Raw genomic sequence first — 25,346 nt, forward strand, 5'->3', positions numbered from 1 at the left:
CTGCCCTGGAGTGTGGCAGGGGAGGGAAGGGGCTCTGCAGGGCTGGCTCCTCTCCAGCCCCAGCTCCCTGTGACAGAGGGGCCGAAAACAGAACCTTTCCCGGGAGAGGAGAGGAATTACACCTCTCCTGACACCCTGCAATAGCCTTGGGGCTGGTGATAAGCAGCTGTTTGCCTGTGCTCTGGGGCAAACATGGTTTATCTCTTCCTTGTTCCAGCCCTGCGGGAAAAACCCGGCGATTTCACTGCTGTGGGACCCCCCCCCACCCAGGTCTGTATTTGATTATTTCTCTCTCTCTTGGAGCAGCAGCAGCACCTGGAGCTTGGACTGGAATTCCCAACCCTGGCCGGGCTCAGGATGGAAAGCCAGAAGCAGGAGGTGCAGGGGAGCTGTGCAGGTTTTGGTGGGGATGATCTGAGGGGTTCTGATTCCTGAATTAGAGGCGTTTTGGAGGCTGGGGAAGGCAGGGCTGTGAGTGCCCATCCTGGCTGCTCCTCCCAGTGCTTTTCCGGCAGGAGGAAACGTTCCTGCACAAACAAGAGGCCCCGAGGAGGAAACACATCGGGGCTGGGGAAATCCTGACCTCCTCCTGCAAAGCTCAGGGCTCCGAGAGAGGATTAAATCCCAGAGAAAACTGGGATTCCTCCCTCCCTCTGCTGTCCTGCCCCCAAACTCCCGGTTCTGTGTGAGGAGGCGCCACTGCCCCGTGCAGAGCACGGTGATGCTGCTTTAGTGTGCAGGAGAAAACCTCGCTGAGACCCTTCATAAAACATCGCTATTCCACATGAAAACTGATTTTAAGCATTTTTTAGCCAGCAGCTCCTGAGGGTGACGTCTCACTTGGGCGCTCTCAGGCTCTCGCAGCCCTGCCCAGGTTCTTCCCTCCACAAAACTCCTCCAATCCCCCCCTTTTCGCTCCCACCTTCCCCGGGGCGCGGCCGGTGCGAGCAGGAGCTTTTCCCATCTCCGGCAAGCAGGATGCCGTTAAATCCGAAACAAATTACCTTGTGCATCCGAGCGGGGCTGCTCGGCTGCGTTTTCCCTCCCTAACGATGGAGGCAGTGGGAATTTCAGCACCATTAACTCCTCCTCTCGCCTCCTGCGAGCTGTCAGCGCCTCTCCCCCGTGCCCGGTAAGTGCCTCGTCCTCCGGCTCCGGTGCTCCGCTGCATCCCCGCAATCCTCTGGGCTCAAAGATCTCCCCCAGCAGCCTGCGTGCGAAAAACGCCAATCGCTTGTTTTTAAAAATTTTTAAAAGTTTAATAGTGATAAAATGGTTTAAAAAAAAAAAAAAAAAGTAGTAACACAATTAGAGTAATAACAATTCGGACAAATGGAATTAGGACGATATGAGACAATAAAAACAAAGAGTTACAGACGGCCGGGTACCTTTTTCTGGGCATCACGAGCCCTAAAAAGGACACAGTTAACAGAGGATTAACCCTTAAAAGCAACAGCCTGATGCATATTCATACAGCTCATCCATGATGCATAAATTCCATTCAAACACAGGATTCTGTCTGGTCATTGTCAGCTTCTTCCTCTGAATCCTGACAGCGCCTTCGAGGTGGGAAGAAGTTCATTTCTTCTGATAAGAGGGCAATAAATTCTTTTTCTCTTAAAGATTCAGGTGTCCTGTGGCTGCTATCTCAGTGCAAGCCCTTTCTTTAAAACAAAGTATCTTATATAGCATCGTTTCTATTTTAACAGTTTTTATAACCTAAAACTATATTTCGCACACTACTTAAGAGAATTAATACAGCATCACTTTCTAACACAACACATATAACATTCATTTCAATATTTGCCAAAAGCCAATCATAAAATACATGCATTTTTCACGCTGGGGATGCTGTGGGGATCCCAGGGAGCTCAGGAAGGGCCACCCTGACCCCAGCATCCCACAGGGTTTGGAGCTTTTTGGGGTTCCTGGTGCAGGGTCAGGGGATGGAGCAGCTGCCAGGCTCCAAAGCTTTTCCAGCCTGGAGGAGAATCAGCTGTGCTGCCAAAAACCGCTGCTCAGAGGGCAATAATGGTTATTAAATGTCAGGGAGAAGGAAAGCTGCATTTCCCGCAGTTTTCCCCCCGTTTTCTCCCCCTGGCTGTGCTGTTTGCGCTGCCTCGGGGCATCCCAGAGGTTCTGGGTTTGGGATGGGGGATCCCTGGGGTTACTCCTCGAGCATTTCAGGGCCCCAGAACAGATCAGGGGTATCCAGGCCCAGCCTGGCTCGAGGACGGATTAAATGTGTTCATTCCCTGGGCAGGGACAGGGAATTTAGCTTTGGGGTTTTCATCAGAGTGTTGGGGTTTTTATCAGAGTGTTGGGGTTTTTATCAGAGTTTTGGGGTTCTTATAAGAACTTTGGGGTTTTTTATCAGAGTTTTGGGGTTTTATCAGAGTTTTGGGGTTTTTATTAGAGCTTTGGGGTTTTCATCAGAGTTTTGGGGTTTTTATCAGAACTGTGGGGTTTTTATTAGAGCTTTGGGGTTTTTATCAGAGTTTTGGGGTTTTTATTAGAACTTTGGGGGTTTTAATAAATGTGTTCATTCACTGGGCAGACCCAGGGAATTTCGCTTTGGGGTTTTCATCAGAACTGTGGGGTTTTCATCAGAACTGTGGGGTTTTCATCAGAACTTTGGGGTTTTCATCAGAGCTTTTGGGTTTTCATCAGAGGTTTGGGGTTTTCATCAGAGGTTTTAGCAGAACTTTGGGCTTTTCATCAGAGCTTTGGGGGTTTTATCAGAACTTTGGGGGTTTTAATAAATGTGTTCATTCACTGGGCAGACCCAGGGAATTTCGGTTTGGGTTTTTCATCGGAGCTTTGGGGTTTTTATTAGAACTGTGGGGTTTTCATCAGAGCTTTGGGGTTTTATCAGAGTTTTGGAGTTTTTATCAGAACTTTGGGGTTTTTATCTGACCTTTGGGGTTTTTATCAGAACTTTGGGGTTTTTATCAGAACTGTGGGGTTTTTATTAGAGCTTTGGGGTTTTCATCAGAGTTTTGGGGTTTTTATCAGAGTTTTGGGGTTTTCATCAGAAATTTGGGGCTGAAATAGGTTCGGGTTCCTCTTTGGGCTGTGGGATGCATCCCCCCGTGTCCCCAGCCCTTCTCCGGGCTCAGGGCGTGGGTGACAGCCCCAGGGGCGGTGACAGGAGCCCTGCCGGCCTCTGCCACCCCTGTGGTGGCGGTGCCGTGCCCGGCGGCCCCGGCAGGAGCCCGGACAGGTCTTTCCAGTCCCGCCGGAGCTGCCAGCGGCGGGCGGCACCCGCGGCCAGGGAAAAGCAGCGGGGACATCCCGGCCTCGCCTTGTTTGGCTTTCACTTTGTCACCCGGAGCTGGAATTAGTCATTGCACAGCGGTGAAAGCCGGCGGGAGTGTCCCTGTGTCTGTCCCTGTGTCTGTCCCTGTCCAGCCCGGGCTGGGCATCGCCGCTGGAAGGAGCAGCCCCAGGGCCAGGAGGTAAAAAGGGAATTTTGGGGTCCCCCGTGGCAGGCTGAGCTGCTGGGAGGGAATATCGGGGGCTGGGCTGCGGCGGGGAATGGCAGAAGTTGGGAGATTGGCTGTTTTCGCGTTGTTTTGTGGGGCGGTGAGGAGGGCGAGCCCCAGCGAGCAGAGATCCCCAATTGTGCAATATCTGCTGCTGCCCCCGGGCTCATGCACGGCCCTGGGTGACACAGCCACCCCCGGCTGGCCCCGCACTGCCCGGCTCCTGCTTCACACACGGCTGCGGTGGCAACTGCTGCCTCCGGAGAGGAATTTGGGAATTCCTGGTTGGGGTTTTACCCAGCACGGGGTGGATCCCTCTGGGGCTGCTTTGGCACGGGTTGGATCCCTCTGGGGCTGCTTTGGCACGGGTTGGATCCCTCTGGGGCTGGTTTGGCACGGGTTGGGTCCCTCTGGGGCTGCTTTGGCACGGGTTGGATCCCTCTGGGGCTGGTTTGGCACAGGTTGGGTCCCTCTGGGGCTGCTTTGGCACGGGTTGGATCCCTCTGGGGCTGCTTTGGCACGGGTTGGGTCCCTCTGGGGCTCCTCCCCAGCTCCATGGGGACTTGCAGGGTGCAGATCCCTGAGGATGTTCCTGCACCGAGCTGGGTGGATCCAGACAAGATCCAGGATTATTTGGAGGGGAAGCAGAGGGAAAGGAGCCCCATTCCCACCGCTCCAGCCTGTGCCAGCCTCTCCACCTGTGTTTCCCTTTATAAACACGTCCAGCTTTCCTTTTAGGAAAGATAAAACACATTTCCTTCTCTGTGTCACGACTTTCCTGCAGATTCCAGGGAGGCTGAGGGTAATTTTAGCATTTCCATCCTCCTGCTCTGCTCTGCCACACGTGTGCTGGCAGATGTTTGCTGGCCCTGGGCACACAGGGCAGGGCTTTCTCCTCCCTGAAGCAATCAGCATCACAGAGGCTGTGACAGCCCGGGGCAAACCCACAGCTTTGTGTGCTCCCCATGCGGGATCCATGTGTGGGATGGCCCCGGGGCGGGCAGAGCATCCCCAGCCCTGGGCTGTGGTGGGCAATGTCACAGACATTTCTTTTATGAAAAATCCTCTCTTAGGATTTTCCTGCTGGAGCTGAGAAGATCAGCAACAAGATGGAAACAATAGGTTATCTGCTGCTGTGGAATGCAACAGGTGGGTCTGTGATTGGTCTCCTGTGGATGTTTTAGTTCAGTGAGCAGTCACAGCAGAGCTGGCTTTGGCAGTCTGTCAAGGCCAGCCCGGGTGTTATCATTCTTTACTTTTCTTAGCTTAAAGAAACTGGAAACTCTCCTTTCTTTTTCTTTTTAGTATAGTATATGTATATATCATAAAATAATAAATCAAGCCTTCTGATCATGGAGCCCGTCTCATCTCTTCCTTCATCCCAAAAACCCTTGTGACCACCGGCACAGGGGGATATGGCTCTGGCACCTTCTGTGGGAATATCACACCAAAATAATTTGGTTTGGGGCTGTTTTCCTAACCTGGATGCCAGCTGGGATTTGTGGGGGAAGCTGGAGGTCAGAGCAGGGTTTATCTCCTCCTGCTCTTCCCCTGTGTTGGGATAAGGTGGAGAAATCTCTGTTTCCAACCACGAGAACCAGCAAAGGAGAGCTCCTGGCTCTGCCAGGCTGGCACAGGGGCAGGTTTCCCATGCCCAGGTGGCACACAGGGGTTGTGCCAGAGGGATTGGAGCTGGGAGTGCAGGTCCCTGTCCCCAGACACCTCCACACACCAGGAGAGGGAAGCTCTGGTGTGTGACCGTGCTCACAGGGGTCTGAGGATGAGGGAAGAGATGAGGATCTGACTCCATGTTTCAGAAGGCTGATTTATTATTTTATGATATATATATTATATTAAAACTATACTAAAAGAATAGAAGAAAGGATTTCATCAGAAGGCTGGCTAAGAATAGAAAAAGAGAAATTAATAATAAAGTCTTGTGATTCTCAGAGAGTCCGAGACAGCTGGACTGTGATTGGCCATTAATTAGAAACAACCACATGAGACCAATCACAGATGCACCTGTTGCATTCCACAGCAGCAGATAATCAATGTTTGCATTTTGTTCCTCTCAACTTCTCAGGAGGGAAAATCCTAAGGAAAGGATTTTCCATAAAAGATGTCTGTGCCACCGGTGCCTTCTGCATCAGATCTCCACCCTGCACTGAGAACAGCCCGGGATTTTCCCAACTGTGGAGCAAACAGGGGTGTCCAGCATGGGAGGGTGCAGCTTAAAGCCACAAACAGGATTGGATTAGGAGGGATTTGCAGAGGGTCAGTGTGGAGGAGCAGCTTACTCAGGCTCTCAGCAGCTGTGTCACAACCAGCCCTGGTGTGGCAACGCTGGGGTTGCGTTGTGCTGCTCCTGGCTGCTGGGTTTGAGGGGCCAGGAGCTCCGACCAGCACCAGGAACCTGACATCTTCCTTGTCCTGGGAGGCTGAGCCAAATCTTTGAGCCCTGAGATGGTGGAGGGTGAGTTTTTTGGGGGGATTTGGGTGTTTTCCTACAATTAATGCAAATTAATTCATCCTGGTGCAAATGAATTCACCCTGCTGCTGTGGCTGGGTGCTGTTGGAGCCTCTGGTTGTCCCTGTCCCTCTCCAGGAGCTTTGGCTCTGGTGGCACAGCCCTGCCCAAGGAGCTGGCCCTGGGCTCTTGCAGGGCCTGGGCTTTGGGGTTTTCATCAGAATTTTGGTGTTTCATCAGAATTTTGGGGGTTTTTATCAGAGCTTTGGGGTTTTTCACCAGAGCTTTGGGGTTTTCACCAGAGCTTTGGGGTTTTATCAGAACTGTTATCTCGTTCCTCACAGCAGCATTTCAGATGCCAGCGGGAAGGGCAGTGGCAGCTCTGACACCCCTGTGGTGACCAGGGCCAGGACCTGAGTGACAGAGCTGGGCCAGGGCAGGTTCAGGGTGGAGCTCAGGGCAGGTTCTTCCCCCAGAGGAGCTGGCACTGCCCAGGCTCCCCAGGATGGGCACAGCCCCGGGCTGCCCGAGCTCCAGGAGGGTTTGGACACTCCCAGGCACAGGGTGGGGCTGTTGGGGGTCACTCAGGGGCTGGGTGATCCCTGGGGTCATTTCCAGCTCAGGACACTCTGTGACTCTGGGATTCTTCTGCCACCAAAGCCCTTCCTGGGTCTGCCAGCTCCTCCCCTGGCCCTGCTGCTCCGGGGTGTGAGGCAAAAAGTTACCCAATGCTTCAGGAACTTCCACAAAATCTGCTTCCCCTGAGGTGTGGGGGTGTCACCCTGATGGGGACATCACCCTGTCCCTGATGGGGCCGTCACCCTGTCCCTGATGGGGGCCTCTCCTCTCCTTGCTCAGGTGAAGAATTCCCAGGCAGGGCTGTGAGGTGGAGGATGCACAAAACCTCACAGAACCATGGGAATTTTAGGTTTTGGTGTGAAGGGACCTTAAAGCTCACCCAGTTCCACCCCCTGGCATGGGCAGGAGCACCTCGCACCACCCCAGGCTGCCCCAAGGCCCGTCCAGCCTGGCCTGGAACATCTCCAGGTGCCAGGGATGTGTGTGCTCCCAGGATTTCCACCTGCCATGCTCCAAACCCAGGGTCACGAGCAGGATAAACAGAATGAAACCAACCAAACAAAGACCAAACAAAAACCCAACCAAGAAGAACTGGAGAGGGGGAGGCACCAAACCCCTCCCCATGCTGCCCTGTCAGAACTGGGAGGGGGGTTTCCCTGCCACTTGCAATTCCTGAATTCTGCCTTAATTACAATAATCACCCTGGGCAGGCAGTCAATTAGGGATGCTCCTGGGTTCCTGCTGAGCTGTGTCACAGGGAGCTGTTCCCTCCATGAGCTGATGATGATGATGACGGGTGTGCAGCGTCCCTGGCTGGGGATGGAGGGCACAATGAGCAGTTTCACACTAATTACATCCTTTGAGCTCTCCTGACGAGGATGCTCCGTGGCAGGAGGGGCTCACCCAGCTCCCTCAGCCCTGCCTGCCTCCAGAGCACTGAACACCTCCCAGCTGAGGCTTGGGGTTCATCTCCAGGGCTGCCCTCGAGCAGCAGAGCTCAGCTTTGGCCAGGCTGCGCCGGGGCTGCTGCATTGCCCACCCCAGCTGGGTTTCCCTGGGATCACACAATTCCCTGCTCCAGAGGGGAAGGTTTTTGCTGACCGGTTTTTGCTCTTCTTGCGGATCAGAGTGAGGCAGCAGCTCCTGCCTCCCTGTCCATGGGGAGGCTCTGATGCACAGAAAAGGGCTCTGCTCGGGGTTGGGCTGATGCTGGCGTGGGGAGGATGAGCAGGAGCAGGGATCCTGTGCTGATCTGGGGGTTTCCAGCCTCCTCTGCTCCCCCAAATCCTCAGGGACACCCCTCTGGGTTAATGCAGGCAGTGCCAGGGTCCTTTTGGGAGGGCTGGAAGGGCAGAGCTCCTCTTGGTGGCCTCCCCCGCAAGCTCCTTTGCTTCTCTTTGTGTCAGAGACTCCCCTTTGTGGAGAGCACCCCAAAACTGCCTGGCCCAGGACATCCCCTCTGCCAGGGGCTCAGCCTTGCCCTGTTCCCATCTCTGGCCATGAAACCCCTGCAGTTTTTCTCCCAAGGCTCAGGGAGAAGCCAGACCCCAGCGCTGTCAGGGGGCAGCAGTTCCCCCGAGCTTTGCCCCTGTCCTGGTGCTGCTCCCACCGGGGCTTTCCCACCTCTGCTCTCACCTGAGCCCTGTTGCCCCAGAGTGGCTCAGCAGGGGAGGGGCAGAGCAGATAATCCACAATCCTCAGGGAGCTGAGTGCTGGGGACGCCTGAAAACCAGCTAGAGGTGAGGAAAGGGTGAAGAATCCCCCTTTGGTGAGGATCCTGCTCAGTTTTATTTAATATTGCAGATTTCAGAGTGCAGAGGGGCTTGGACAAGGAGTTTTGGGTTGAAAAATCCCCCTTTTATGCAAACCCCACCTCATTCTGGTTAATATTTGGTATATCTGCATGTGCAGGTAGTTAGGCTGGTTTGGGCTGGACAATCTCTCTTTAATGGGGACCCCACCTTATTTTAGTCAATATTTGGGATATCTGCATGCGCCAGCACTTAGGCTGGTTTGGGCTGCAGAATTTGGTGTGAGTGATGTCTAATTTTGCTGAATGTCCCAGATACCAGGGTGCACAGGGGCTTGGAGGGGCTGTTTTGGGCTGGAGAATCCCTCTTTTATGGGAACCCCACCTTATTCTGGTTAATATTTGGGATATGGTGGGACTTAGGCTGGTTTGGACTGGAGAATCCCTCCTTGGTGTGACTCATGCATCATTTTGCTGAATATCCCAGATATCAGGGTGCAGATGGGCTGTTTTGGGCTGGAGAATTCCCCTTTTCTGGGAACCCCACCTCATTCTGGCTAATATTTGGGATATCTGCATGTGCAGGTATTTAGGCTTGTTTGAACTGGAGAATCTCTCTTTAATGGGGACCCCACCTCATTTTCCTCGATATTTTGGCTATCTGCACCTGCAGGCACTTAAGATGATTTTGTCCCCCTTTTAATGGGGACCCCACACCATTTTGGTCCATATTTCCCTGTGCAGCTACTTTAGGCTGGAGAACTCCTCTCTGATGGGGATCCCACTTAATTTTCCTTAATATTTCTCAACATCGGGCGCACAGGGGCTGGTTTTGGGGGAGGATGGGGATTCCCCCCCGGGTGGGGATCCCTTCCCCGGGTGAAACGCTGGCTGTGTGCCGCGGGAAGGGCTCTGGGGAGCCGGCACAGCGTGCCCGGCTGGCACCGGGAGCTTTTTCCGCGGCGCTTTCCCGGAGCCGGCGCTGAGCGCGCAGCCGCGCGTGGGCACCGGGAGCGCCGGAGCTCCGCACGGAGAGAGGGAGGGAGGGAGGGAAGGAGGGACAGCAGCGTCCCCGCGTCCCTCCAGCGCCCGTCCGCGGCCTGCCGGCCACCCCCGGCCTGCCGGATGCTGCCGGGGCAGCGGCGAGCCGAGGCGCTGCGGGGCTCCCGGCTGCAGGTAAAGGGCGACGGAGGAGGGAGGATGAGGATGAGGATGGCGCCGTGACCCCGCCTGGGGACAGGCCTGCGCTTGGCTGGGCTTTAGTCCGTCTTCTGACCCCATATCCCGCTCGGGGAGGGGATACCCCGCTTTTTTTTCCAGCTGGATTTGGGCTCAGCACATCCCGGGGGATGCAGGCATCGTTCCTGGGAAGGATCCCCCGGTGCTCCCGGTGTCCCCGGGCTCCATCCCGGGCACCCCCGCGGGCGCTGGAAGCAGCATTCCCCATTTCCCATGGGAATGGGGGGCTGAGGGTGGTCGGGGCAGGGAACCCCCCCCATCCCGCGTGTGCTTTTCGGGACGCTCATTTCCAAAACGCAGCCTGGTACGGCCCCCCCCGGGAGGAATTTTAGCCTGGTAAAAATGGGAATTGCGGACTAATTAGCCCCGTTTTGGGGCTCCCGGGGGATGTGGCCGTGGCTGTGCGGGAGCTGTGCGGCTGGGAAGTGTGAAAGGAGAAACCGCTGCTCGCACAAAAGCCCGGCTTACGCAGCTCGGGTCTATTCAAGGGACATTTAATTCTCCTCGCAAGCCCGGGCGGATGGGGAGCTGCCATCTGGTGTCTGATGGCAGCGGGGGGAAGGAAAAGGCTCTCCGGGAAGGGAAGCAGGGCAAGCTGGGAGCTCGCCGGGCTTCAGATTCCCGGGAAATGGCTCCGGTTTAAGGGCTGGGTGATGGTTTGTGAGCGCCCCGTGTGAGCTAAAGCCGGGCTTGGGGAGGGGAGGGATCCGCCTGGATCTCCCAGCGCTGGGGCCGGGAGAGGAGGTGATGCTGGGGAATAGATCCTCGAAATCTACACATAAAATCACACGCCAAAAATCCTCCCTCACCAGGGATTGGGATCCCGGTGGGGGCTCAGGATGGGCTGGGAGCTGACCCTGGCATGCACCGAGCGTGTGCGGTCTCTGCCCCGCCTGGCACCGCTCTCAGGTACCCCCCTGGCATCCAGGGGATTATTTTAGGGGGTCGCAGAGCTGTGGGCAGGGCTGTGCCTCGGCCAGGGCACAGCCGGAGCCCCCCCGATAAAACCGGGAGCGCGTCCGGGCCCCGGGATCTGCGGCCGGGGGACGGGCCAGCCCAGCGAGGGGAATTTCGGCTCTCCAAAGCGCCAGGATGTGTTTAAACAAGGAGGTTTGTGTGTTTAAATTCAGTGGGGTGCTGGGAGGGGGATAAGCGCGGTACCCCCGGACTGAGGGCGCGTTTGGGGCTCTGGCACTGAGCGGGTCCGCAGCCCCGAGCCGTGACCCTGTGCAGGGGTGTTGTCCCCGGGGGAGGGACACGGGGAACAAGACTGACCAGTTCCCGGCAGGAAACACGCTGTTCCCGGCCGGCACACGGAGTTTTCCTTGGCAGGCGCTCAGCCGTGCCCAGGGTGCCCCTGCAGAGCCCGGCCGGGCGGGCACAGCGGGTGCGGTGTCCCCGGGCAGCGCCAGCCCCAGGAGCGGGTGGCACTCCCGTGTCAGACCCGTGTCAGACCCGTGTCAGACCCGTGCCGGGGCGCCGCGAACCCCCGGGGTGGATGGGACAGGGGAGGGTTTCCCGGGAGGGCCGCAGCGTGGAGAAATGCCAGCAGCGAGCCATGGCACTCTGCCAGCCCCCGAGCAGCGGTGACACCAAAGATTCCTCCCGGCGTGTCCCCGGGGCTGCCTCCTCTGCAGGGCATCAGCATTCTGCCCCCTTTCCTGCAGCCTGGGAAGGATTTGTGCCCTGGCACAGCTGGCAGAGAGGCGTGGGATGTGTTGGCATCACCTGTGCAGCATCACGGGGCACAAACCCTGCCCTGGCCGGGCCGGGTGCTGCCCACCTGAGCATCCCTCGGCCCTGGCACAGACACAGTGCCAGGGCTCTCTGCAGAGCTCTGGCTCTGCCCAAAGGAGCAGAGTTGTCCCCTCTGGGCTGCCAAGACGAGTCCTGCAGGGACATGGGTTGTGGCTTTTCCCCTTTCCCGGAGCTGAGTGCCCCCGGGGGCTGTCAGAGCTCCTGCACTCCGTGTCTGGGTGCCAGACTGCAGGGGTGAGGCCGCGAGGAGGCAGCCAGAGGTTTCTTTGCTTTAATTACAGTTTTTAGTCATCCCTGACAGCTCCAGTCGCTGTGCAGGATGCAGTGTGTGGGTTGGAGCAGTGTCACCGCGTGGGATGTCACCCACGGCCCGAGCTGATAACCGGGATTATCTCAGTTTGTCATCCAGCTCTGGGGACAGGCTGGGAGCAGAGCATTGGGCTGGAGAGAGAGGAGAGCTGGGGCACAGCTTGGCCAAACCCTGCTCCCCACTGGGATTTCCATTGCATTGGATCCCATTGCCCAGGTGCGAATCGCTGAGGCCCCACAGCAAACCTGACCTCAGCACCTGGAAAAAGCCTCAAGGAGAAACTTCAAACCTGACCTCAGCACCTGGAAAAAGCCCCCAGGGGAAACTCCATGCAGGGCTTAGGGATGCTGGGAGATCCAGCCAGGAATGCTGGATTCAAGGGCAGGTCATGGCTAAAAGCTGCTTGTACAATGTGCAGCTGTAGGTGAATCTTTCACATCTACTCCAGCATTTGTTTTTAGTAAAACCAGGCGTTTCCCAAAGTTTCAGGGCACTGTGGTTTTCTTGTGGCATTCCCAGCATGGCTTCAGCACATTCATGGATTTTATTCCTGGGCTGGTGCCTCCACTTGTCTGGTTGAGTTTCATGGTTAAAGTCAGAACTGCTGAATTTCAGGATGATGCTGAAGCTCAGGATGTTGGATCAAGGCTGCCAAGCAGCCTAAAAGTTCCTTTTCATTCCAGAACCCTCATTTCCTGTCCCACTTGACCCAGCCAGGCATGGGACACCCCTGGGCCATGCTGGGATGTGCAGCTGAGCTGAGTCCATGAGTGGAAGGTGCCAACTGTGGGACCTGAGGCTCTTGTTTGGAATTTTGTCTGTTTCTTCCCTGGATTTGTCCTGCTGGAGCAATTTGGAGGTTGTGGAGTGGGGTCAGGGCTGGTTTTGCAGCTGGTTTTGGGTTTGAAGCTCTTCTGGGCTCTGTGCTGAGAACCTTTGGGGGATGGATGGATGGATGGATGGATAATGGATGGATGATGGTGGATGGATGGAGGGATGGATGCAGGTCCCTGCAGCTGGAGGGGTGGTTTGGGATGGGTCACACTGCCAGGGCATGGAGCCAGGCTGCAGCTGGCTGGATCCCCAAGGGAACACTGCCAGTCCCTGCTGTGCTGCAGCCCTGGGCTGCTCCTCTCCCAGGAGCCAAGCTGTGCCCAGCTCCTGGAGCTCAGCAGTGTCCCTGCAGCTCCTGGGAGCAGCTTTGGGTGTGTGCCAGGGGCTCAGTGTCAGGGAAGCTGGCACAGAAGCTGCCAGCTGAGGTGGCTGCAGGGGTTCTGCCACCCCAGGTGACTTTTCTCTCTGTCCCTGCTGTCCCAGCCACTCAAGGAGCTGTGTTTCTCTCACTGTCCAGTGCCCCACAGGGTCCCTGGAGGAGAGGAGGAGGAGGAGGGGGATGCTGCTGAAGAGCAGCTGCTCCTGCAGCCCAGGGGTTGTTTTCCCACTGTGCTGTGCCTGGGGAAACACATCAGATCTGCTTTCAGCTTGATCTCCTGTTTGTCTCATGAACTGGACATGGGTCCTTTGGGGAATTTCTGCTCTGGGAGTGGTTGCCTGTGTCCTGGGATCAGTGCCCGGGAAGGCAGAGGGGCTGTGTCAGCGCTGCTGTGGTGCTGCCCTGGGTTTGTCACTGTCACCTGTGCTGCTGTCCCTGCTCCTGTCCTGCCTGTGCCCGGATGCTGCAGTGTCTGCAGGGTTTCAGACACTACAATTCGCCTCCTCCTGGGGCAGAATCACCCTCAGTGAGTACATCAGTGACTCTCTGACACAGGGCAGCTTTAGGGTGGCCTCTTTTGCCTCTTTTTTTTTTGCCTCTTTGCCTCCTTTGCTGCAGCAGTGTCCAGGATGGTCCATCCCCATCCCTGTGCTCCCTGTACCTCCTTTGCAATTTGGGGTGCCAAACCCCTTAACTGCAGTCCAGAGCTCTGCATGCTCATCCCATTGCAGTTCCTGTGGTGTCCAGCATCCCCTTCCCAGCTCAGTCTGTGTGTGTTAAGCTCCAGGATGCTCCACCCTGGGGATGATCCCATTTCCCAGCAGGGTCAGACAGAGCCCTGAGCAGAGAGAGGCCAGGGACAGGAGGGTGTCAGGGCTGCCCTGGAGAGCCACCAGTGTCCTCCCAGCTGCTGGCTCCTGCCAGCCCAGTTCTGCCCGTCAGGCCACGAGATGTCACATCCCAAATGTGACATATGGAGCTGAGGCTCTGCTTGTCCCTTTTCTGGGCTAAAGGATGGAAAACCCTCTCGAGCAGGGCCCTTGGCATGTGAGCGTTCCATGGGATTGCTGATTCACGTGGCTGCTGGAGAGGAGCCAGCTCTGTCTGTCCCTCAGTGCTGGGGGACATCTTGGGGACAATTGTGGGTGGTGGCCTTGCCCAAGCTGCATGGTGGTGGCTTCCCGGGGTCCTGTCCTCACTTTTGTCCTCTTTGTGTCTTTCAGATGTGCTGTGGTAACCCGTGCCCTGCTGGGAGGTCCTGCCTGCCTTAGCCAGCATCCTGCCAGCCATGGCCTCAACACACCAGTGAGGGACAAAAGGACGAGGAGAGAGTGTCCCCAGCACTGCCACATCCCCTGGGGGAGCCATGGAGGCCCCTCTGGATGTGCCTGTAGGGAACCTCATTGACTTTGACAGCGAAACGCCCGCCTGTGACCCCTCAGAGCCGGCTGCTCCTGCTGCCCCCAGCGACAACAGCCACCGGGGGGATGACAACGGCGACACGGGGGACACAGGGGATGTGGCCGCGGAGGAGAGCGATGCCACCGAGTCAGCAGACAGCGAGAATGACATGGGGGGCTCTCCCCAGCACTGGGGGGGCCCCCGGCGCTCCTCCTCCAACGAGTCCCTGTCCTCCAGCCAGAGCTCGGAGTCGGCGCCGCGGGACGAGCGCCGCGAGTTCATGCGGGGTTACGTGGAGAAGATCTTCACTGGGGGGTGAGTGAGCAGGGCCAGGCACATCTCAGGATACGGGGCTGGATCTGGCTGCTTTCCCACCCCAGGAGCAGCAGTTTGTCCTTCCCCTTCATGGCGTTGGGGGGATGTGGTTTGTGACCATGTTCACAGGGGTCCGAGGATGAGGGAAGAGATGAGGATGTGACTCCATGTTTCACAAGGCTTGATTTATTATTTTATGATATATATTATATTTAAACGATACTAAAAGAATAGAAGAAAGGATTTCATTAGAAGTTTAGCTAAGAATAGAAAAAGAAAGAATGATAACAAAGGTTTGTGTCTCAGACAGCGAGTCCGAGCCCGCTGGACTGTGATTGGCCATTGATTAGAAACAACCACATGAGACCAATCACAGATGCACCTGTTGCATCCCACAGCAGCAGATAACCATTGTTTACATTTTGTTCCTGGGGCCTCTCAGCTTCTCAGGAGAAAAATTCCTAAGGAAAGGATTTTTCAGGAAATATCACGGCTACAGTGGTTTTTTCCTTGCACTCCTCTCCTGGCTGCATCTTCCACCCCCAGCTTCCCTCCCTTCTTCTCTGTCCCCATTCCCATGCCAGGGGCTCACTGTCCCCATCCCCTCTCCCCACTGATGCTCAGGGAAGAGCCAGTGGCTCTCACGTGCCCAGGGACCCTGTGGCAGCCCCTGGCTGTGCCCCCAGCCCTGCATCCCCCAGCTCTCCGTGGCTCCGTGTCAGGCTGGATGCAGCAAACGGAGCGTGAGGAGCAGCAACAGGGCTTGGTTTTGCTCTGGGGCTCCCTGCCTGTCTCTGGAGCTCAGTTTCTGCTCACACTGTCCTTGGCTCTTCCCTTCTCCCTCTGCCTTTGGTTTCCCTCCTGCCAGTGAGGGAGAAAAGAGCAGCACAAGGTGAGGGATGACAAAATGGATGCTCCTCTCCTCCTCTTCCTCTGCCTTCCTCCAGCACCAGGATGCTGATGCCAAGGGGGGGTGCAGGTCACATCCTTGGCTTTAATGATGCTTTTTATTCTTTCTCTGTTGCAGAGAGGATTTGGACCAAGAGGAGAAGGCCAGGTTTGGGGAGCTGTGCAGCAGCGAGGACGGGAAGGGCAGGGAGTGGTTTGCGAGATACGTGAGCGCCCAGGTAAGGGCAGTGCTGGGGAGGAGCAGGGATCCTGCAACTGCCTCAGGCCAGGGGGATTGAATCATGCCCCAGAGGGGTATTTTGGGAAGGCAGGAACTCAAGGAAAGTGAGGAACCACAGCAGAGGGAGACACAGGAGTGAATAAATGCATTTTGAGCAGTTAAATGCAACGTGGGAGAGAATTCACTCATTTTATTTAACATTAAATCTCACCAGCACTCGGACACATCCTATTCCCTAAAAAAAACCCCAAACCCAGACAGGCACAATGCTGGGAGTCCCAGCCATGAGTGCTCTTTTCCCTGGCCATGGGGGGGGTGCTGGGGGCTGAGGCTGTCCCTGCTGCTGTGCTGACCCCTGGGCTCTGTCCCTGCAGCGCTGCAACTCCAAGTGTGTCTCAGAGCAGACCTTCTACCGCCTGATGCAGTCCTTCGCCCTCGTGCTCTTTGAGTAAGTCCTGGGGGCCCTCTGGGGCTCTGTGGGAACCCCCAAAAGGCCCTGGGGGCAGAGCTCTGTTGGGCTCCCATCCTCACTGAGCCCTCCCTCTGTGCCAGGTGTCACCAGATGGACGATTTCAGCCCTGCCAAGAACCTCATGACCATGTGTTTCACCTATTACTACGTAGGTAAGGGAGCCTGCACCCCTGGGGAGGCTCTGCTGCTGTGAAATGTGTCCTGTGCGTGGGAAAGGTGTTGGAGGGGTGCCCCAGGTGGAAAAGAGCCCAGAATCCCCGCAAACCTGGCAGAACTCCTCGCTGGGGTGGGGATGCTGCTTTGTGCTCACTTCCAGCCAGGAATATTTGTGTATGACAGCCCCCAGGGTGGGATGTGAACACCCCAGCCCAGAAACACCTTGGTTTATTGTTTGGTGTGCAATGGCTGCTCCTCCATGAGGGGCTGGATTTTCTATCCAAAATGGGAGTGGGGAGGATAAAAATAAAAACCTCCAGGAGCTGGGATGGGATCTGGGGCGTTCCCATCTCCTGGTGGTGCATCCTGGAGCTGGATGCAGGTCCCCAGCAGCTGGCAGCACCCAGGGCTGTGTGCCCACTGAGCTCCTGGCACATTTTCCCCAGGGAAGCCTCAGGCCCTGCCCCTGGAGGCCAAGGAGAAGCCTGCGGGCAGCATCGACTCGTACCTGAAGTCAGCGAACACCTGGCTGGCTGAGAAGAAGGACATTGCAGAGAGGCTGCTGAAAAACACCTCAGCCAAGACAGAGAACGTCAAGGGCTTCTTTGGGGGCCTGGAGACCAAACTGAAGGGTCCTGGCAGCAAAAAGAGCGAGTGGGTACCACTCCCTTGGGGGCTGGGCTGGCACCATGCCATGACCAGGGGTGTGGGGCCACCATGGGGCTGCCATGGCCACGAGAGCCTGGTCCCATCTTTAGTCCCTGTCACCTCATGGTCTGGGAGTCCTGTTTCCCTTGGCCATTGTCCTGATTCCTCCTGATTTGTCTCAAAACTGAGACAGCCATGGAGTTGTGTGGTTCCAAGCTGGTGATGCTCTGCCTCATCTCTGTACTGAGGGGAGGGATGTCGCTGTTTCACTGTCTCTTTGTCACCTTTCTGGCCCTGGGGATGGTGGCATGGGATCAGGGAGTCTTTCAAATGAGGTTCCCTCTGCCAGGGCACCATGGGCTGTTGGGGGAACAGGATTTTTGGAGCTGACATTGATTTCTTGTGCCACAGAGAAGGTGAAGACAAACCTAAGGAGAAGCTGAAGAAGACAGGTGAGTGCAGCCAGCTCTGGTGAAATGGGAATGGCCAAGGCACCCCTGGGGAAGGAGAGAGGGGTGGAAATGCTGGAATGCCTTGGGGCTGGGTTTGAAATTCCAATCACAGCTCTCATCCTGTGAGGATCTTGTCCTCAGTGTCACAGGCTGCAGAGGTTTGGGCACCCACTGCCCCTGGGCTTTGGTGGTGCACCAGTCTCCCCCAGCAGCTGTGTGCGCTCCCCAAAGTGGTCCAGTCCCTCCAGGGTCCTCCTGGGACATCCCTGCCTTCCTCAGGGCTGATCCCTGCCCTCCAAGGGCACTCAGAGCTCCTCCTCCCATTGCAGGGATGTGTTTGCTTTGCAACCCATCCCAGCTGCTCAGCCACCAAAATCACACATGGGTGGGAAGCTGGGAGTCCTCAGGTGCTGGTGTGTGACCGTGTGTCCCCACAGTGTCCCTGCAGAGCCCGGAGGAGGAGAAGAAAGGGGAGAAGATCTACCTGTACATGCACCTCAAGCAGCAGCCGATCTGGTAAAGCCCTGGGGCCAGCTGGCTCCTGCCTGGGGAGGGTTTGTCCTGCTGGCCACATGTCCCCAGATGGTCACCAGTGCCCCTAACAGAGCTGGCCTTGGCTTTGGCACGTCCCTTGTGTAATGAGCGTGCGTTTGCAGCCACCAAAGGCTGCTCCAGGTTTGTTTGGCCCACCCTGACCCTTGGGAGGACTCAGGAACAGGATGGGTGAGATTGTGGAATCCTGGAGTGGTTTGGGTTGGAAGAGACCTTAAATCCCATGCCATCATGCCCATGCCATCATCCCATCCCATCATCCTCATCACATCATCCCATCCTATCCCATCGTCCCCATCCCATCATCCCCATCCCATCCCACCCCATCCCTTCATCCCCATCCCATTATCCCATCCCATCCCACCCCTGCCATGGCAGGGACACCTTCCACTGTCCCAGCCCCATCCATCTGGCCTTGGGCACTTCCAGGGATCCAGGGGCAGCCACAGCTGCTCTGGGTACCCTATGGTTCCTAATTATAAATCCCAATTAGCCGTTCCCAGCATTCCCTCCCTCCCTGCAGGCACAACCTCCGTTTCTGGAACGCCGCCTTCTTCGACGCCGTGCACTGCGAGCGCAGGAAGAGATCCCCCACCACCAGGTAGGACACGTCCCTGTGGGAAAAGGACACCCTGTGTCCCCTCCAGCCCCCCAGGGAGCTCCTCCCAACAGCCCTGAGCTCACCCAGCCCTGGGGAAATGCTCTGCTTTCCATCCCCACTGGAATCCTGCCGGGAGCACTGGGCAGCGGGGTGCGCTGGTGAGGTCTGCAGCCTGGCAGGGCTTTGGGAACAGGAAGGGTTTCTTGCTTGCTGTGAAGCATTTTTGGGGGAACCAAACCCTAGAGATGTGCCCAGAAATCCCAGGCAAGGCTCAGGCTGCTGGTGCTGAGTTTGCCAGCAGGTCTGGGAGGCGCTCAGTGCAGCCACCAGGATGGAGGGGATGTCCCAGCTGTCCCCAGGAGCAGCCAGCAAGCAGCAAGGAGAGAAGCTGGGGATGGTGGCACTGCCAGCCCCCAAAATTGGGATAAACCTGCCAGGGAAGGGGCTGCTCGTGTCAGGGGGTGCAGAAGTGGGTGAGACACTCACCAAGCTTGTGCCCATCTCTCGCTGCACCCGGAGCTGTGTGAGGGCTCCAGGCTCTCCCTCCTCTCCTGGCAGCAGTTTCCCACTCCCAGCCAGCCCCTCCCGCTGTCCATGCAGTGCCTGAGGGTCTGAGCTCTCCTTGGAGCCCAGGAGCTGCCCCTTTTTCCCATTTCAGAGCTCTGCCAGCCCCCTCGGTCCCCCCAAACCCCGAGCCGAGCGCAGCAGCCCTGGCTCACACCCTGGGATGCTGTGCCAGGCTCAGCTCTTGGATCAATCTCTGTTTTCCCCTTTACTGTTCTCCTCTTTTCCTCTCAAGCAAGCACGGGAAGAGCCTGTAGAGCAGCAGTGTGGCCATAACTGCATTTGCTCTGATTAAGCCCCAAATTAGCAGCAGCAAGTGCCTCCCAAGGACAGACGCCACCGGCAGCTGCTCCCTGCTCCCAGTGCCTCTCCCAATTAATCTGATGGCTGAGCCTGCCTCGGCTGCAGGAGCAAGCCTGGCTGCCAAAGGAGCTTTGGGAGCTGCAGCCTGGAGAATCCTGAGCGCCTCAGGGGGTTGGGAGGTGGTGGTGACCCCGCTGAGTCCTCTGGAGAGGATGCAGAATCCTTACAGTGAGCTGAGGATTGAAATCCCTGCTGGGAGGACGTGGCTGGGGCTGGGTTTGGAATTCCAGGTCGGTCCTTGGCCATGGCAGATGCCCAGGAGATCCATGAGGATGGGGCTGAGGTCACCTCTGTGCTGGGGTGACCAGGACATCTCTGGGGTGGCCGGGCTTTGTCCTTTGCGAGACCTGGGGGGGATTTTCCTCCTCTGGGTGGGGAGGGCAGGGGAGGGGGGCAAGGAATCAGAACTAAACTCCTCTTTTTCTCTCTCTTTCCTCTCTCTCTGCCTCTAACAACCTTCTTCCATCTCTTCCTCTCTCCGTTCCCCTCCACCCCCGTGTCTTGCATGACCTTTTCACGCGCCACTTTTGGGGCCCCGTTTCTGCCGCCGCTCCAGAGGGAACCCTGGGGAGGAAGAGGAGAAGAGGTGTGTCTGTCCCTGTCCTTCCTTAGTGTCCGCAGGCTGGTGCTCCCTTCAGGTCCAGATCCTGCCCTGGGGGCGGGGGGGATGTGTTTTGGGGGGCTCTGCAAGGCCCTTTCTCCATGGAGGAGGAGGAGCAGCTGCCGGAGCATCGCCCTCCCCAAGGGCCTGAGGGGTTTACATTGGCTCCTCTTTCATGTGGCTCTTAAACAGGAGCCTGAATGGTTTCAAGCTGTGCTATTTCGTTGGGAACATCCCTCTGGGCAGGTTTTGGGCATGAACTGAGTCTCTTTGTGTAGAAAGCATCCCCCTCTCCTGTCCGTCCTGCTTGCTCCTGGCTTCTGCTGCCACTTTGAGGTGCTGGGGATCCTTTGCCAGCTGGAAAAGCTGCTCCTTTTCCATTTTTAATGCACTTTTCTGCTGCCATCCCTTAACAAAATTAAAATTGCAGATGGGGAGGGCCGCATGTCACGATTGGGAGCGTGTCCTTGGGGCCACGAGCTGGGAACAGTCACTGCTCTCTTGGAGTGAGGGGTCTGGGGGCAAATCCCTCCAGGTGATGGCATTAGCAAGAGGATGAGGAGTTTTGGAAGCTTGGCAGTGAATTTTCTGTGTGGCTGAGGAATGTCCTGGCTGAGGGATGGTGTAAATGTCACTGCTGGGGTTTGCTGTGTGGGGGGAAACCCTGCGGCTGCTGGAAGAGGAAGGAGTTGATGGAGAGTTCTCAGCACTTCCAGGCACAGCAAGGCTTCCCTGGATACCCCAAAATACAACCCCACAGCCCAGGGGGTTCCTCATCCCTGTTCCTGGCCTGCTGGTGAAGATCAAAGGCTTTGAGTGGAGCCACATGTGGGTTTTCTCCCTTCCCAGGCATGTTACTCTCCAATAATAAGCCAGAAACATGGCCAGGTTTTTTTTCTGGGTCACTTTGATAATGTTTTTTCTCCCTCCTTCCTCCCTCCAAAACATAAAAAGGCAGGAAAAAAAGAGTTACAAACATGCCTCTTCTGTAAGTGAGCCAGTGGGGTCTGTGAAGTTTTGCTTCCAGATTTCAAAGCCCCTTAATTCCATTCTTCCCCTCTCCTTTCAGCCTCTGCATTTGGCTGTGGGTTTTGTTTGCTATCCTAAGCTTTATCTGAGAGAAATTACACCTTCATTTATTTAAAAAAAAAAACCCTGAAACATGTTGTGTGCATTTCCAGAGCCCTGTAAACAATGAGCTGCTGGCTGCAGGCTCAGCTCTGCAGCTTTGCACATCTGGGTTGGGGTGATTTAGTGGGGACTGGTTCCCTTTGTGGGGTCAGCCTGGCTGAGCCCCCATCCTCTCCCAGTTCCAGCCACACTGGGGCTGAGCCAGCCCCTCTGGATTTTGGGTGAGACCCCCTCTATCCCAGTTTCCCCCCAGCACAGCTCCCCCCTTCCTGCTTGCTATTCTGGCCAGCTACAAGTGTTCCTTCTTCTCCTGGTGTTCTCCTCTTCCTTCTCCTCCATTTTTCTTCTGCCTGTCCCTGTTTTTCCTCGCTTCTCCTCCTCCTATCCTTGGCTGTAACCTCTCCTGGTTCTTGGGAAGGGGCTGGCTTCACCCTGGAGCTGTAGTTTCCCTGGCATGCGTGCACCGAGCCCTGCTGCCACCACCGCAGTGACATCCCTGTGGCACAGGCTTCATTCCCGGGCTGGGCACTCTGCCCCTGCCCAGAGCTGGTTGCAAACACCCAGAGCTTTAACCCCTCCAGCCCTGAAGGTGCTGCTGCAGCTGCAGGGAGCCGGAGTGGAGCCAGGGCAGCCTCAGGGCACCGCTGGCCCGTGGGGAGGGCAGTGGGAGCTCCTGCCCTGTCCGAGGGGGAGGTTTGGGGAGCACCTTGGCAGGGATTTGGGGACTTGGAGCCTTGCTGCAGGTGAGGGACAGCTGCCTGGTGTCCCCTGTCGCCCTCCCAGGCTGGGGGGCTTCAGCAGAGCCCTGCTGGGATGGCCATCCCTGCTTCCTCCTCGTGCCCACGGTGGCACTGAAGGTGAGCTCTGTGCTGGAGGGACCAATGCTACTTTAGCTCTAAATCAGGGCCTTTCCAGGCAAAGCCAAGGTTGAATAAGGTTTTCTTTTCCTGGGGCATCTCTTGCTTTGCTCCAGGGCAAGAACTCTGCAGATGGATCCATGTTGTGAGCTCATCCAACACCCAGCGCCACACCCAGGGGCTCTCCTGTGCTCCGAGGGGTTCTTGGTGCTTTCCTGTCCTTCAGCAACGTGGCCCAGGGTGGGAGGAAGCAGGCAGGGGGTCCTGAGGTGACAGTGGTGACAGAGTGGTGCCAGACTGGCCTGTTCCTTGCAGGGAGAAGTGGTGCCACATGACGCAGGAGGAGCGCGACGACAGCCTGCGCTTCAACGAGAACATCACCTTCGGGCAGCTGGGGTGAGCAGGGCACGGGCACCACCCCCTGGGGACACCTCCCAGCTGTTCCCCCTCTGGGGACATCCCTTATGGCGCAGAGCATCTTTGATGCTTCTCCCTGGGACCTGCTCCTGCCCCTTCTGTTGAATACCCAAAGGGACCGAGCTGAGCATCATCCCAGTGCCTGCTGCAAGGGGCTGTGGAGAGGGAGAGGAAGGTGGGGGCAAGAAGGGGCAGCCTGGCCATTCTCTCACCCAGAGCCTCTCTGTCCTCCCTCAGCACCTTCATCCACAACATGCTGGCGTTTGGCCTCAACAAGAAGCTCTGCAGTGACTTCCTGAAGAAGCAGGCGACCATTGGCAACTTGGACGAAGGTAGGGGAGAGCCCGGGGACGTGCAGCCCCTTCCTGGGGTTCTGGGGGGATGGAGCGTGGATGGGGTGGTTCAGCAGCCTCCCTGAGCCCTTCTCTCTCTCCTTCCCAGAGCAATACAAGCTGCTCAGTGACCACATCGAGCAGATGGCCCCGGAGTAGCCGCCGGGCAGAGGTGGAGATGGCGGCCGGCCAGGTGGGGAGGGGAGAGGAGCCCACCCCCGGGGCTACCTGAGGCTGCAGCTGGGCTACCTACGAACCAAACCACACCCACGAGCTGCAATAAAACCTGCATGATCGTCCATCAAACTCTAGAGCTGCCCCAGGGCGGCCTGTAGACTTAGGAGCCAACCAGCCCCCGCCCTCGCCAGACCCTCCCGCCTCTATTGTCGGAGTAGACACTCCCAAAAGTGAATTTGGTTGGTTGAAAAGCAAAACAAAACACGAGGGGAAAGCAGGAAGAGTGTGGCAGTGCAGCCCCCCCATGCTGAGGTCTCTGGTGGTAAATCCAGAGGGATCCAAGGCTGCCCTTCCCTGCTGGAGTCCCCTCGCTGATGCAGGAGGTGGTGGCAGGGACCACAGCCAGGAGCTGGGGCTGCACCCAGGCACCACTCAGGTTCTGTGCTGTCTGCAGGGTGTCACCACTGCCTGGGGACATGGGCAGGGTGGGGCCTTGCTGGGGATGGCAGAGTGCTGCTGCCACCCTCCCTGGGAGCTGGAGGGAAATCCTTCCCTTGGGAAGCCTTTGCTGTGCTGCTGCCTGGGTGGGTTTGTACCTCTGGGCAGAGGGACAGCAGTTTGCTCCATATCATTAGCCTGGATCAGTAGGAAAAAAGCCATGGCCTTGGGCAGGATTGCAGGCAGAGGCACAGGAGCTCTGCTTGGCTTGGGAGGAGATGACAAAACCTCATCCCTCTCCCTGCTGCCCTGTCAGTGTCGGGATGCTGCTGAATTGTGACATTTCCCAAAGCCTCCTGGCATCCTGTGGCAGTAGATTAATGTCCCCCTTCCCCAGGCTGCTGCTCTCTGCCCCCTCCTTTGCTCCAGCTGCTCATCCATCAAACCTGAAACAGCCCTGTCCAAAGGACACCTCCTGCTCTGCTCCAGGGACAGCAGATCTGTTTTATCCCTTGGACCTTGGCACGGTGCTTGCAGAGAGGCTGGGGACACGGGGACAGACACGGGGACATCGCTGGGGACATGGGGACATCGCTGCTCCCCTCTGCAAGGAGCAGCCCACAGGGGCAGAAACCCCCAGCCCTGCACAGCCAAGGGTGCAACAGTCTCACCCCAAAAACATCATGCTGAAACACGAGTCCAGGTTTCAAACAATCCATTTTCCCTGTGCTGCCAGCTGTATCCCATAGGAAATAGCATAAAAGGATAATTTTTCCATGTAGCTCTTGGCTTCTGGTGTCATTTCCAAGCATCAAAGTGATGCTTTTACCTAAGCTGGGCTTCCCTTGCTTCTGGGGATGGAATCCATGCTGGGTCTTGTAGGAAGGACAAATCCAGCACCAATTTTAGCTTGGCCATTCCCAAAGCTGGGCAGAGTCACGGGGGAAGGGTTTTTTTTGGGGTCAGGGGCTGATGTTGGTCCCTCGTGCCAAGAAACCCCTTCCTGCTGGATAAAATGTGCTGCACCATGAGCAGCTCAGCATCCTGGAGCATCCCATCCCCGTGGCCTTCCCTGTCTCTGTCTCCACTCAGGTCTTTTCCCAAATCCTCCTTCATTTCTTTATTATTATTTCCAACATGAAAAGAAATGTTCAGCGCTGAAGTATATATATATTATTTGCATGTGTATTTTTCTATAAAAACAATTAAAATCCAATAAAAAATAGCCATAAACCCTCCTTGACTGGGACTGTGTGAAGGATGGGATGTGAGAGAGAGAGAGAGAGAGAGATTGGAATAAATTATCTTAGAAATGAATATTTTTGCTCAATTGTTGTTGTGTTTTTTAAGCAGATGGATTCTCTCCACATTGTTCAGCCTCAGTGGTCCCTGTTGCCTTCACCAGCTTCTCCCTTTTGATAATCTATTTTTTAATAGAGAAAAATTGTTGTACCTTTTACAGAGATATTCACATTTGCCCTGGAGCCAGAGAGTCACTTGAAGGAGATTTCATTTTTATTTTCTTTTCCCTTGTGCTTTCCATCTCTGCCAGTGGCCTCGGAGCTGACGGCAGAGCTGGGATCCTGCTCTGGCCTCGGGACATTTGATTTCAGTGTATTTAAAAATCAATTACTCAGTATTATCTTATTAAAAGAAAAGATGTTCCCTTAGGTTAGCAGGCTGGGAATGTCACATTCCACCCAGGATTCAGAGTCCACGTCCCCTCAGGTCTCTGGGTGGCCAAGCTGAGCCTGTTCCTTGTCCTGCAGGGCTGGTTTCTGTCTTGCTAGCCCAACATCTCTTGGTAGCCACGTTTCTCTGAGGAAGGACCTTTCCCTGTCCTTGTTTTTATTGAATTACCCTCATGCAGGAGGGAAAGCCACCAGCCCCAAAGCTTGGATGTTCTCCCTGGTGTTTTCCTTGGGTGTGTGTGGACTGCT

The 25,346-nt window shown here is 56.4% G+C and overlaps 1 protein-coding gene across 4 annotated transcripts; it reads left to right on the forward strand.

Moving 5' to 3' along the window:
* Nucleotides 1-999: 999 nt before the first annotated feature.
* Nucleotides 1,000-24,720, forward strand: KIAA0513 (KIAA0513 ortholog). 4 transcript variants are annotated; one of them, XM_030955981.1, is made up of 13 exons: nt 1,000-1,132; nt 14,025-14,517; nt 15,545-15,644; nt 16,021-16,094; nt 16,199-16,269; nt 16,720-16,927; nt 17,333-17,373; nt 17,811-17,889; nt 18,449-18,526; nt 20,010-20,039; nt 22,358-22,438; nt 22,697-22,791; nt 22,901-24,720. In XM_030955981.1, the coding sequence occupies exons 2-13, from the start codon at nt 14,168-14,170 to the stop codon at nt 22,948-22,950; spliced, it is 1,257 nt and encodes a 418-aa protein (XP_030811841.1). In that variant the 5' UTR covers nt 1,000-1,132; nt 14,025-14,167; the 3' UTR covers nt 22,951-24,720. The 4 variants fall into 4 exon arrangements, with proteins under 4 accessions (XP_030811841.1, XP_030811840.1, XP_030811839.1 ...); XM_030955980.1 differs by lacking the exon at nt 1,000-1,132 and adding an exon at nt 3,334-3,458; XM_030955979.1 differs by lacking the exon at nt 1,000-1,132 and adding an exon at nt 9,330-9,457.
* Nucleotides 24,721-25,346: the final 626 nt, after the last annotated feature.

This window comes from Camarhynchus parvulus, chromosome 11 (assembly GCF_901933205.1).
Source record: "Camarhynchus parvulus chromosome 11, STF_HiC, whole genome shotgun sequence".
Taxonomy (NCBI): domain Eukaryota; kingdom Metazoa; phylum Chordata; class Aves; order Passeriformes; family Thraupidae; genus Camarhynchus; species Camarhynchus parvulus.